At 57.3% G+C, this 12,336-nt stretch overlaps 1 protein-coding gene across 1 annotated transcript in view; it reads left to right on the forward strand.

The window, feature by feature from the left end:
• LOC121168192 (mitogen-activated protein kinase-binding protein 1) overlaps positions 1-12,070 on the forward strand; it is a 50,918-nt gene extending 38,848 nt beyond the window's left edge. Inside the window, exons 11-32 of the mRNA XM_040998076.1 lie at positions 132-321; positions 805-951; positions 1,177-1,352; positions 2,053-2,144; positions 2,380-2,505; positions 2,833-2,903; positions 3,065-3,186; positions 3,371-3,446; positions 3,539-3,650; positions 3,810-3,873; positions 4,109-4,243; positions 4,431-4,567; positions 4,763-4,818; positions 5,821-6,057; positions 6,519-6,685; positions 6,895-7,040; positions 7,141-7,338; positions 7,516-7,600; positions 7,874-8,154; positions 8,308-8,907; positions 9,260-9,345; positions 9,913-12,070. Of these exons, the coding sequence (XP_040854010.1) occupies positions 132-321; positions 805-951; positions 1,177-1,352; positions 2,053-2,144; positions 2,380-2,505; positions 2,833-2,903; positions 3,065-3,186; positions 3,371-3,446; positions 3,539-3,650; positions 3,810-3,873; positions 4,109-4,243; positions 4,431-4,567; positions 4,763-4,818; positions 5,821-6,057; positions 6,519-6,685; positions 6,895-7,040; positions 7,141-7,338; positions 7,516-7,600; positions 7,874-8,154; positions 8,308-8,907; positions 9,260-9,345; positions 9,913-10,140 (3,532 nt within the window). The 3' untranslated portion in view covers positions 10,141-12,070. The remainder of the gene's footprint in view (positions 1-131; positions 322-804; positions 952-1,176; positions 1,353-2,052; positions 2,145-2,379; positions 2,506-2,832; positions 2,904-3,064; positions 3,187-3,370; positions 3,447-3,538; positions 3,651-3,809; positions 3,874-4,108; positions 4,244-4,430; positions 4,568-4,762; positions 4,819-5,820; positions 6,058-6,518; positions 6,686-6,894; positions 7,041-7,140; positions 7,339-7,515; positions 7,601-7,873; positions 8,155-8,307; positions 8,908-9,259; positions 9,346-9,912) is intronic.
• Positions 12,071-12,336: the final 266 nt, after the last annotated feature.

Genomic DNA, 12,336 nt, shown 5'->3' on the forward strand with positions numbered 1-12,336 from the left:
CTTCCTCAGGCAGCTGTGTCCAAAGCTGCAGCTCTGGCCAGGGCTCCAACACTCTGTCTGCCTTTCTCTGGCTTGGTTTCTCTTCTCGTTCTCTTGAGTCTCACTGGTTTGTTCTGTCCTTTCCCCCACAGTCGCCTCTTCTCTGGTGTGGCCAATGCCAGGTATCCAGACACCATCGCCTTGACCTTTGATCCAACCAATCAATGGCTGTCCTGTGTGTACAACGACCACAGCATTTATGTTTGGGATGTAAAGGACCCCAAGAAAGTGGGCAAGGTGTACTCAGCCTTGTACCATTCCTCCTGCGTCTGGAGTGTGGAGGTATGTGAACTGGGCTGGCTGGCTGGGTGAGACTGAGCGGCTCCACAGATATCACTGTTACAGGGCAGAAAGCGCATTTTACCAGATGCCACCTCCCTTTTCACCATCAGTGTCTCTGTTTTGGGGCCTGCGGGTTGAGCTGGAATGTTAATGCTTCCTCATCTCTGACATTAGTTAAGCCTTGTCTGGGATTGGTGATCTCGCTAAAGTCATTAAAGCTGGCTGAGTCCCAGTTTCTTCAACTGTGAAATGATGTATCTGATCTACCTAACTGTTCTAAGAATAAAGTAAAATGAAGACCGTGGGATGCATGGCAGAATGCCTGGTCCATAATCGGTGCTAGGTCAGTGTACTTTCCCTTAGATACTCATGGCACGACCATTGTGACTGGCACCAGGCTGGGTCTTGGCCAGAATTCTCTTTAGTTCCCTTCTTCACTCCGCCCCACGTGGCCGTCTAACCGTGTACTCTGTGCCCCTGCAGGTCTACCCTGAGGTGAAGGACAGTAACCAGGCCTGCCTGCCCCCTAGTTCCTTTATTACCTGTTCCTCTGACAACACCATCCGCTTGTGGAACATGGAGAGCTCCGGTGTGCACGGCTCCACCCTGCACCGAAACATCCTCAGCAACGTGAGCACCGATGCTGTGGAACCCCACTCTGTACTTGCTACCCTCGGCCCCTCATAGCTTTTGTCTCTCAGTTGCAGGCCCCAGATCCCTAAACTTGATCTCCCAGTTCTTGTTCAGCTGGGTGTTATGAGCCAAACGCTGCATATTGTGCCCAGCATTTGCCTCCCCCTGCAGCTATGCTGTGTGGAGTCTGTCTTATCCACCTCTTCTGACCTGTCCCACTAGGACCTCATTAAGATCATCTACGTGGACGGGAACACGCAGGCCCTGCTGGACACTGAGCTGCCTGGAGGAGACAAAGCCGATGGGTCCCTGATGGATCCCCGAGTGGGCATCCGCTCTGTGTGCATCAGCCCCAATGGACAGCATCTGGCTTCAGGGGACCGGATGGGTACCCTCAGGTAATTCCAGGCCCAAAGTGGGTGTACCTGCCTCCCAGGTGCAGGTTGGGCTGGTCAGGGCCTCAGGTACCGAGTTTTATGGAAATTTTCTCACAAAGGCCAGGAACAACATATTTTTACCTTCACTTTGCTGTGAAGAACCCCAGCAGGAAGTAGTTTGACCAAGTGACCAAGGTTCACACTCTTGTATCAGCACTATGAAACCATTCTATGAAGTTTGTAATATTGTTTCTGTGGTGTCCTTTCCAAATATGTATCAAGTCAACACAGTCATGAGAAAGCACCAGCAAACTTGCATTGAGGTGCCTGCAACCCAGAGTAGCTGGTCTTCAGAACTGTCTAGGTCATGAGGGGGAAGGCAAAGCAGAAGAACTGCTACAGATGGTAGGAGACTAAGAAGAAATAGCAACTAAATGCAGTTTGGACCCTGGGTAGGATCCTGGATCCTGAAGGAAAGAAAATGGGTGACCTGTGAATCACAAGGTCCTTGAGGAATCATCTTGTACTGGTGTACATTTCCTGGCCCTGATATGCTATGAAAGGTGTTAACATTAGGCAAAGCTTGGGAAGGGGAGTATAGAAATCATACTCATCTGCATTTTTTCTGTGATCTGTAAAGTTCAAGTACAACTAACAGAGGAAGGGGTGAACCCCTCCTGCTGTGGCCTGGTGGTGACCCCCTCTCACCTCCTCTTTGCAGGGTGCATGAGCTTCAGTCCTTGAGTGAGATGCTGAAGGTGGAGGCCCATGACTCAGAGATTCTGTGCCTCGAGTATTCTAAGCCCGACACAGGTGAGGGGGTGCCCCGTGCCTGGGCTGGCATGGCACAGCGTTCCTCCAGTCCCACCAGGGCCACCTACCTCCGTCCTGGTTTGTCGGTGCCTTTGTAGGTTTAGTGGAGGACAGTGCCATCTCTGCTCTGTGGTTCATGTAACTCAGGGACATGAGGCTCTGTTCCCTTGGAACCTGCAGGTGGGTTCAGCTAAGGACCCACTCGGGGCTGACAGAATTGCTCTTTCAACCTCAGGTCTGAAGCTGCTGGCGTCGGCGAGCCGGGACCGGCTGATCCACGTGCTGGACGCTGGGCGGGAGTACAGCCTACAGCAGACGCTGGACGAGCACTCCTCCTCCATCACCGCTGTCAAGTTTGCAGGTGGGGGGTTGGGCAGATGAGACACGTCCCACCGCTACTGCCACTTGTCCTCCCTCTGAGAGAGAGCTCCGTCATCTGTAGGGGAGTATTGAACAGCAGCTGAAAGGTCTGGGTTTGGGTGGGAAGACAGGTGTAGACTCAGGCTAGGGACCCTGAGCCAGCCAGTCTGGGAGAAAAACAAAAACCCAGGGCTAGAGAGAAGCATTTTGATTGGATTGGTTGTATCTGCTGTGCTCAAGAGCACAACTGGGGGGACTTAGGGTGGGGAGGCAGGGAAAAGGCTGCCCCCATGTGGTGACAGTGACAGTGGTGTCACCTCCTCCTCAGCCAGCGATGGGCAAGTCCGCATGATCAGCTGTGGAGCAGACAAGAGCATCTACTTCCGCACTGCACAGAAGGTGCGTGTCCTGGGCTTCCCAGCAAGGGGCAGGAACGGGGTGGAGGGGTCTCTGCCAGTCCCCTGTCTGGGGTTCTGAGTGGTGAAAGGAAGTGAAAGCAGAGCTCGGTGGGCCTGCTGGGGTGTCTGGGTGTGAGCCTGCCTATATGCTGCTCCCTGCAGTCTGGAGATGGTGTGCAGTTTACACGGACGCACCACGTGGTGCGGAAGACGACCCTCTATGACATGGATGTGGAGCCCAGCTGGAAGTACACGGCCATTGGCTGCCAGGATCGAAACATTCGGTGGGACTCCCCTTCTCAGGCCTTCCTGCCCTCGTGTCTTTTTGTCCAGGCCTTTTACTCCCTTGCCTCCCCTAAGAGATGGTAGGCCCTTTGGCCCCTTCAGTGTTGGAGCACAGAGAGAAGGTGCTGGCTGTGGTTGCCGGTATGTGGCATCCTCGGTGAATGGCAGTGTGTTTCTTTGCAGGATCTTTAACATCAGCAGTGGGAAGCAAAAGAAATTGTTTAAAGGGTCCCAGGGTGAGGATGGCACCCTTATTAAGGTAAGGGGGCCTGGTAGGGTAGGCACTGGGGGCACTGGGTGGAGAGGGACTGGTACCTCCTGTGTTCTTCAGCTGTGTGGCCCACTCCGCAGGTGCAGACAGACCCCTCGGGGATCTACATTGCCACCAGCTGTTCTGACAAGAACCTTTCCATTTTTGACTTCTCTTCAGGCGAGTGTGTAGCCACTATGTTTGGCCACTCAGGTGAGTATAGCCCTGGAACCTTCCTCTCTTCCCTGAGCTTCTCAGGCCTCAGCAGCACTGCCTGCCCCACCCTCCAGCCCCCATCTCCATTGCTGGGACAGAAAGGAAGTCACTGGGCACTCCGGGCGGCTCACAGACCACAGTCTTTGTTCTTCACAGAGATTGTCACGGGCATGAAGTTTAGTAATGACTGCAAACACCTCATCTCCGTGTCAGGGGATAGGTGAGCTCTCTCTGTGCCAGCGGCACATCTTGCCTCCTCCCCTCTCTCCATCTCACTGATGTCTCTGGGAAGTGGGACTAAGCAAGGGTATTTCTTGGGTGGGCCTGGCCTGGGAGGAGGAGGAGGAGACCTGTGGCCCCCTTTTTCAGCTCACAGAGAAGGGGAATGGAGCTACAGGGTTGCCACCTGCAGGGTCCTCCCCTGCCCCTTCTCACCCAGCCCTGTGCTCCCCTAGCTGCATATTTGTCTGGCGCCTGAGCTCTGAAATGACCATCAGCATGAGGCAGCGTCTGGCCGAGCTACGCCAGCGCCAGCGAGGGGGCAAGCAGCCGGGCCCCTCTTCTCCCCAGAGGGCTTCTGGATCTAAGCGGTGAGGACAGATACTGTGGACACGTGTTGGGCGTAATCAGATGACTGGCTGGGATCCCATTGCTCTTCCCCCGCCCCAACACTCTGGACCTGCTCTTTTGTCACTGTGACTCTCCCAAGACCTTGCTTCTAACACAGAGACCCAGGTGAAGCCTCTTGTCCAATGACCTGCCTTGTTTTGGTCTCAGGTGTGAGGCCCCATCAATGCTTTCAACTGGACCAGCTCTCTCATCAGACAGCGACAAGGAGGGAGAGGATGAGGGTAATGAGGAAGAAGAACTCCCAGCTCTGCCCACACTTTCAAAGATGACCAAGAAGGAGCCAGGTCTGTGGTAGTCTGCCATGGGACCAGACAGGCACCTGTTGGCAAAATGGCTAGATGAACACCTTCCGGGACTTGGGAGTGAGTGATATGAGCTGAGGGGTCTGGGGTGCCACTGTGTGGGGACATGTGTGGTATAGGCCAGTGTGGGATGGGTGGGCAGGAGGTGCTCTCTCTGACTGCCTGTTTCTGTCTTAGCTGCAAGCCCCAGCGCAGCCCTGCCCCGAAGCCTGTCTCATTGGGAGATGAGTCGGGTGAGTTGGCATTGATGAATGTCCTTTGAGGTTACAGGAAGTGAAGGCAGGTGAAAGCGGAGCTATCTGGCCTGGGGAGGCATTTGGGTTTGGGGCCTGCCCATGTGCTTCAATCCTGTATGTGAGGAAGACCTTGTGGGGAAGGTCAGTAGCTGGCTGCTCTTGGGGTGGCAGGGCCGAGGGAAGCCCCAGTGTCTCCTCCCTGTGGGGCTGTGTGAGATCAGTCCTCACCAGGGGAAGTGCTCCACTGGCTCAGCGCTTGGGGCCTGGGAGGAAATGCCATCAGGGCACAACCTATAGAAAACCAAGGGTGCCAAGAGCAGAAATCTGGAAAAATTGTCATGTTAAGGCCCAGAACTTAGGAGATTAGCTCAGAACTTTTGGAACAGAGGGGAAGAGCTATTAGAAGACTGATAGTTGGGTGTGGCCAGAGCAAGCCCTAAGGCTGTGCAGCCCCTACCTGTGCCAGCCCCTTCCATTGTCAGCCCCAGTGTCATGGCAGAGCTGTGGTGTGTTGTCTTTCTGGCTCAGTTTGAGATGGCCTGCCTTCAGTCTTGGAATTCACCAGCAGGTACTGCAGCCTAGCCCAGCTTTGCCAACTCCCAGCCCCAGCCTTGGCCTTCATGTGAACTGGCAGGTGATGTGGTCCAAGTCAGCTTGGCCTGTATCCCATCATGGCTCTCACTCATGCAAAAGAATGGGACTTTTAGAGATGCCTAGCTCTCAGGTATCCATGGCACCAGATGGAGGTAGAACTTAGGGGTTCCTACATGAGAGAATGTGGGGTGCAGCTAAGTGCATGAACCCTGAAGCCAGCATAGTTTGTGAGCGCTTCATGCCCTGGGGGTCTTGGACAGCTCATTTCTCATCTATAAAATGGGATAGTAATAGTAGTCACTTCAGCAGGCAGCTATGAGTATGAAGTGAGTTACAATACAGGTGACATGCCTGGCACATGGTAAAGGATTATTTGTCTCCTCTGCCTCCTCACCCCCTTACCAGGTACAGGAGCCAGTGGAATTCCTGGATCCAGCTCCTGCAGCCAACCCAGGACCCAGGAGAAGGGGGCGCTGGGCTCAGCCAGGTGTGGAGCTGAGTGTCCACTCCATGTTGGACTTGCGGCAGCTGGAGACACTGGCCCCAAGCCCTCGGACCCCCAGCCAGGACTCGCTGGCCACAAGCCTTTCTGGTCCTGGGAAGAATGATCGAAGAGACTGTGAGACCTCACATGCCAGCCAGGTGAGCCGGCCTTCTCTTAGCTGCAGAGCTCTCCAAGGAACCCTCGCTAGCCTTACAGCAACAGCTAAGGCCTCAGCACCATGCTGGGTCTGGCTGCTCTGCCCCTCGGGTACAGGGTCAGAGTGAGACTGGCTAGGCTGGGTGGCAGGATTAAGGTGGACAGTGAAGGGGTTGAACTAGAGAAGGAAAGATGGCCATTGCCCTGGACTTGGTTCCTTAGAGCACACTTGATACCAGGTGGTGACTGGTGTTTGGCAGCCCAGAGTGTTAATATAGTTCATGCAGAAACACATAGAGTCAGTTGGGACCCAGCCTGGCTTCTTGGCATCTTTCTGTCTTCAGAGCTGGACTTTTAGCTTCCCCAGAATTGGCACACACTGAATCCTTTCCCACATTTGTTTGTTCTCCACGGCCCTTTTCTCCTATCAGCAACCCCAGTGATGCCCCTTTGTGTGTTCCAGAGTGAAAAGACCGCTCGGTCACAGGTTTCCCAACCCTGTTCCTGCCCCCACATTATCCGATTGTTGTCACAAGAGGAAGGGGTCTTTGCCCAAGATCTGGAACCTGCACCCATTGAAGATGGTGTTGTCTACCCAGAGCCGAGTGATGGCCCCACCATGGATACCAGGCAAGGGTTCTGCCTTGGCCCGAGCTCAGCGGCCTGCAACCCCAGTCTTCCCTTCTCTCGCAATGTTTTTTAACTTGGGGGAGGTCTGACCTCCAGGAAGTTCTGAGCCCGGCCGCCACCTCATCCCTGTCTTGTCCCTGGCCCTCTGATGCTGCTCACGGTGCTGAGGCTCAGGCCTGCTCACTGCCTTTTCTTCCCTCTCCTGGCAGTGAGTTCCAGGTGCAAGCTCCAGCCCGAGGAACCCTGGGAAGAGTGTACTTGGGCAGCAGGGGCTCAGAGAAGCACAGTCCCGACAGCGCCTGTTCAATGGATTACAGCGGCAGCCGCCTCTCCAGCCCCGAGCACCCCAATGAAGGTGAGGCTACAGTCCTGGGCTGGGGGCAAGGGTGCAGCAGTGGAGGCCCTGGCAACAGACAGGTGTGGCATGATGCCTCTCCCCGTTCCCCCACATCCAGACTCCGAGAGCACGGAGCCCCTGAGTGTGGATGGCATCTCCTCAGACCTTGAAGAGCCAGCTGAGGGTGATGAAGAGGAGGAGGAAGAGGAGGGCGGCACGGGCCTGTACGGGTTGCAGGAAGGCAGCCCCCATACACCGGACCAGGAGCAGTTTCTGAAACAACACTTTGAAACTCTGGCAAATGGGGCTGCTCCAGGTGTGGTCAGAGGGCCAGCCTCGGGTTCCCACAGCCTGCCTACCTTTCTCCCTCCTTGCCTAGCTGAGAGGGAGGGGGCAGGGCAGGCAAAGCCTTGGAGTGGCCTTGCAGGGGAGGCAGAATGCAGGCTGAAGGCTTGGCTCCTGCCTTCATCCATGACATCCACCACCCTGGCAGGGGCCCCAGTTCGGGTGCCAGAGAGGACAGAGTCTCGGAGCATCTCTTCTCGATTCCTGTCGCAGGTGCAGAGTCCTCCACTCAGGTATAGAGCCCTCGCCCCACGGCAGCGCCAGCTCTCCTGGCCTCACGGTGCTCCTGCTGGAGCAGCAAGCACCCACTACTAACGCCCCCAGGGGTCCCTCATTCCACACCCAAGGGTGTTTTGTACTGCTAGTCTTGGGAAATTGGCTTGCCCCAATTCTGTTTTGTGTCTGTTTTCTCCCAGTGCCTCTGTGGTGCTGAGAGCTGCTCACCATCTTGGCAGGGAGAAACATGGAGCCTTCTCTGGGTCTTCTTGCACATTTCTTCCCTGTAGGGAACTATCCTCCTCCTCAAACCCAGCACTGACGTCAAGACCAGTCCAGGTGCCACAGGCATCAAGCAAGCAGCTGAGAGGCAGTGGGGCCAATCCCCCTGGAGCACCTCCAGATGTGGAGCCCTCCCCTGGCAACCCTCGCCCTGAGCAGGCCGTGCCTGTGCTGCTGCCACGACGCCGTCATAACCTTGACAGCAGCCGGGCCCCCAAGAGAGCAGCTGCAGCTGGCTCCTTACCTGGCCTCCAGAAAGCCCAGTCTGTGCACAGTCTGGTGCCACAGGGTGAGGAGCAGGGTGGGCCCAGCTCCAGGGTGTGGGGGCTAACAGGGTTGCTTAGTGGACACATGCTGGGGAAGAGCAACTACCAGGGCTGGAGCTTCACACCTGGGATGCCTCCCTCACTCAGAGATCTCCGTGTCTCTGTCTAATCCACAGATGAGGCCCCTTCTTCATCAGGTCCATTGCTGTCACGGGAGATCGAGACCCAAAATGGACTGGGCTCCCTGCCCCAGGCTGATGGCCGTCCATCTCGGCCCTGCTCCTACCAGAACCCTACCACCAGTTCCACAGCCAAGATAGCCCGCAGTGTCTCTGTCGGGGAGAACTTGGGCCTGGTGGCCGAACCTCAAGCCCCTGCCCCGAGCCGAGCTGCACCACTCAGCAAACTGGCCCTGCCCAGCCGGGCTCACCTGGTCCTGGACATCCCCAAACCGCTGCCGGACCGCCCTACCCTGGCTGCATTTTCTCCTGTAACCAAGGGCCGGGTCCGTGGTGAGACAGAGCCACTTGGTTCTTCAGCCGTTGTAGGGAAAGCTCACAGTGCATCTGAGAGGCGGGCCTGTTTGGGGGAGAGTGCTACTCCCAAGCCCAGGACAGAGTACCAGGCTCATTCTGGGCCCAACAGCCCCCGCGCCCAGCAACTGCCAGCCAGCATCCTCCTTCGAGGCCCCGAGAACTCGCAATCCCCAACCCCCGAAGAGACTCCCAGCCCCATGGAATACACCAGGCCAGGGGCAGCCCTAAGCCAGGACTCAGGTGTGCACAGCTCCCCGGTCCTCATGCTCACCTCATCCTCTCTCTCCGTCACTGTCGGCCACTCTCTGGCTCCATCCTATTTCTGTGTGTCCGGCCTGTGGTATTTGTCATCCTGTCTGCTCCTGTCTGGGTCCATAAGTCACACTCTGATGGTGAGGCATTCCTGCCAGCCTTCATGACCTCCTTGTGTTCCACTTCACCCTCCCGTGCCTTCTGTGCCCAGGGCAGGCCCTTGCCTCTGGACCCTGTTGTTTCCGTGGTGTCGGGGAGGGTACCAGAAGGAGGCAAGCGGGAGGGTCTGGGGGCCAGGGCAACTTGCTGGGCCTCTCTGAGCTCCAGCCGTCTCTCTCAGACCCCGTGCTGAGCCTGCAGCAGTGTGAGCAGCTTGTGGCAGAGCTCCGTGGCAGTGTGCGCCAGGCTGTGCGGCTCTACCACTTGGTGAGTGTTGGGCACCAACCAACCAGTGGGAACACAGAGTGTGCTAGGTTACTCATGTCCAGAGTGGTACTGATAAGGCTGTTCTTCCACCATGAGTATGGAGTCCTTAAGAACATCCCAGGAAGAGAACATCAGAGTTCGAGCCAGGCCTCTTGAACCAGGACCTTGTGGATCATTGCTGGCTAAAAGCTAGTGACTTCCTTGTGCAGGAGGAAGGGACAGAGAGACTCTCTGCTCTGGTTTGCTCAGGACAGTCCCAGTTTGTTCTGGACTGATGATCAGCAGTATCTTCTATTCATATCCAAAATGATTTGGCCATTCCTGATATAGAGGACAGTCCAGGGCCCAGGCTTTGACAGAGGAGTTGCTGATGAGATGTAGACTGTTTTGTAATCTGATGGGGTTCTCCAGGGCCCTCCCTGTGGGGTCTATCTGAATCCCATGCCCCCCAGTCCTACCTGCTGGCCTTAGAGCATGCAACTTGTGCCAGGCCGTTCTGGGGCAGGGATGACTCTGGAGAGCCCCTGCCCTCTCCCCTACTGCACTCCCTGGGTCCTCTTGTTGCAGGTGGCTGGTTGCAGGACGCCCTCGGCAGAGCAGAGCCGCATCGCCCAGCTCCTCCGAGACGCCTTCTCCTCTGTGCGGCAGGAACTAGAGGCCCTGGCTGGTGCCACGCTGCCTAGCCCCAGTGGGAGCCCCGGGGCCGTCGGGGCTGAACAAACGCAGGCCCTGCTGGAGCAGTACTCAGAGCTATTGCTCCGAGCCGTGGAGCGGCGCATGGAACGCAAGCTCTGAGTTCCAGAAGTCTGTCCCCTGTGAATGCTGCCCCTGCTCTGGACTGTGGCCCCTCCTCCACTCAACAGACGTGGGGATGTCTGAGTTGGTGGCACGAGGCAGTGCCTGGAGGCGAGGCGGCTCTCCCAGCCGTTCATGGTGCGGTGCCGTATTTATTAATTTATTTCCCTGACTGTTGCCTCACTTCCAAGGAGCTCCTGCCTCCACAGCCCACCCAGGGGCACATGGCAGGGGTTGATCTTGGGTCTTCGTCACCTTGGTGCTGTGAGGGCTGGGAGGGCAGCTTGCCCCATCTGGGCACACTGGGAAGGGCCACCCTCTCTTCTTAGAAGCCATTTGAAACTACTTCAGGGATCAGCAGACACAGGGTACTCCGTGGGGTAGAGGGGAGAGGGTGTGCAGTACCCTTTGGCCAACTGCATACCTTCACTTCTCTCTCCCCTTCCCCTCCCACACCAGCTGCACTCCCCGGGAGCAGGGGAGGTTTGCCCCACCTCCTCGCCCTCCAGGGTGACCCCAGCCATCAGGAGACTTGAGTTGGCATCAGGACCTGAGGCTCCACATTCCACTCCCTTTCTCCCTCGGACAGGACCTGTCTCCAGCCCTGTGCCCCAACCCCTTTCTTCTGGCCAGAACTTGGGGAGCCGGCTGTGGGACATTGCTGCAGGACAGTAAATCCCTCTGCTGGGCAAACCTGAAGCCCTGGCCTCCTTCGCTCAGTCCCTTGGTCTTCCCTAACCTCCGACCCTGGCCCACTGGCAGGCTGCTGGGGCCCCCCCAACACCGCCTTGCCCCTGCATCCTGAGTGATGCTGTCACAAACCTGTGTTGGAATTTCCCTCTTGGTTTCCTGAGCACCAGACCACCTTCTGAGGACCTTGGCCACCAATGCAGTCACACATGCACAGAGCTGGGTCTTTGTTGTCTGAGGCACCTGGCTGGCTGAAGTGTGCCCAGCTTCCTCTCACTCCTACCCCAGGCTCACCAGCCCCGTTCCTGTGGAAACGCCTCACACGGAACACAGGAAGTTACAGAACACATTAGTTCTGGATTTCGGGTGTCCCCAGCCCTGCTGATAAGAGATGGCTATAGGACAAAAGGTGCAGGCAGGAAGAGCCTCCTTGAAGGAGTGCTGGGCGCCCCCACGTGTGCTCGGAATGTGGAGGCTGGTGGGAGGGAGATGCAGTGGCCAAGAGACACACTAAACAGGCGGTGGGAGGGACAGGTAAGTGGCAGGCGTGAGAGGGTAGACTAGAACTACAGAAGCAGTTGTTAGGTGCAAGAGGAGGAGATGGAGCACAGCAGGTAGGAACAGTAGGACCAAGCAGGCAGTAATTGGAGTTGGGCAAAGCACCTGTGTCTCTGGGCCCTCCTGCCTCCCTCCACCCCCAGGTAAGTTGGGGCACCCTTACCACAGCTTCAGGCGAAGCTTGCTCCCCCACCGTGCTGGATCAGCTGGCAGGGATTGATGGTGGAATTGGGTTTTGAAGGGTTTCCAGCTGTGCTCCATCAGCCCCGTGCCCTGGGTAGAGCCCAACCTGCCCGCCCCACACTCCTCCATCACCTCCACCTGCACGCCGGACGGCGGTGAAACCCTGGGCCGGAAATGCGGCATCTGCGCATCCGGCCTCTGCTTCCCGCAGGGTCCGGGCCTGGCCCTCTGGTCCAGGTTCTCCGCCGTCCTCAGCCAGCCTGTCCTTCGCCAGGGGGACACTACATTCCTGCTAAGGTGCGTGAGAAGGTGGCCGCCTTTCCCTCCCCTCTGCCCCGCGTGCCGGCCGCAGGTCTGTGGCCGGGCCGGCGCTCCCTCCGGTTCTGCATGTCTGAGGCCACTGGCAGCCGCCGACCCCGTTTTGAAAGCCCCGTTATTTATAACTTTTATACTTTGTCCAGACCCCGGCTGCGCGGGGTGAGGCTGATTTTAACGTGTCTGTTTGTACTGATGTATGAACTTGTCAAATAAACACGGTCGTTTGTTAAGTCCAGCATGCTGGCCGGCGTGGCACCGGGCGACGGAGGGTGGGGGAGGGGAGGCGGCTCGGGCGGTGGGCGGGGCGGGGCCGCTGGGTGGGCGGGACCTGGGGTGTGGCCTGCGGTGGGCGTGGTCTGAGGCGAAGCTCCGAGGAGGGCAGAGTCTGTGGGGTGGCCTGCGGCTGGGTGGGCGGAGTCCGGGGGTGCGCCGGCGTGGGCGGAGCCT

The sequence above is a fragment of the Ochotona curzoniae genome, unplaced genomic scaffold (genome assembly GCF_017591425.1).
Source record: "Ochotona curzoniae isolate NIBS_2020 unplaced genomic scaffold, NIBS_Ocur_1.0 patch75, whole genome shotgun sequence".
Taxonomy (NCBI): Eukaryota; Metazoa; Chordata; class Mammalia; order Lagomorpha; family Ochotonidae; genus Ochotona; species Ochotona curzoniae.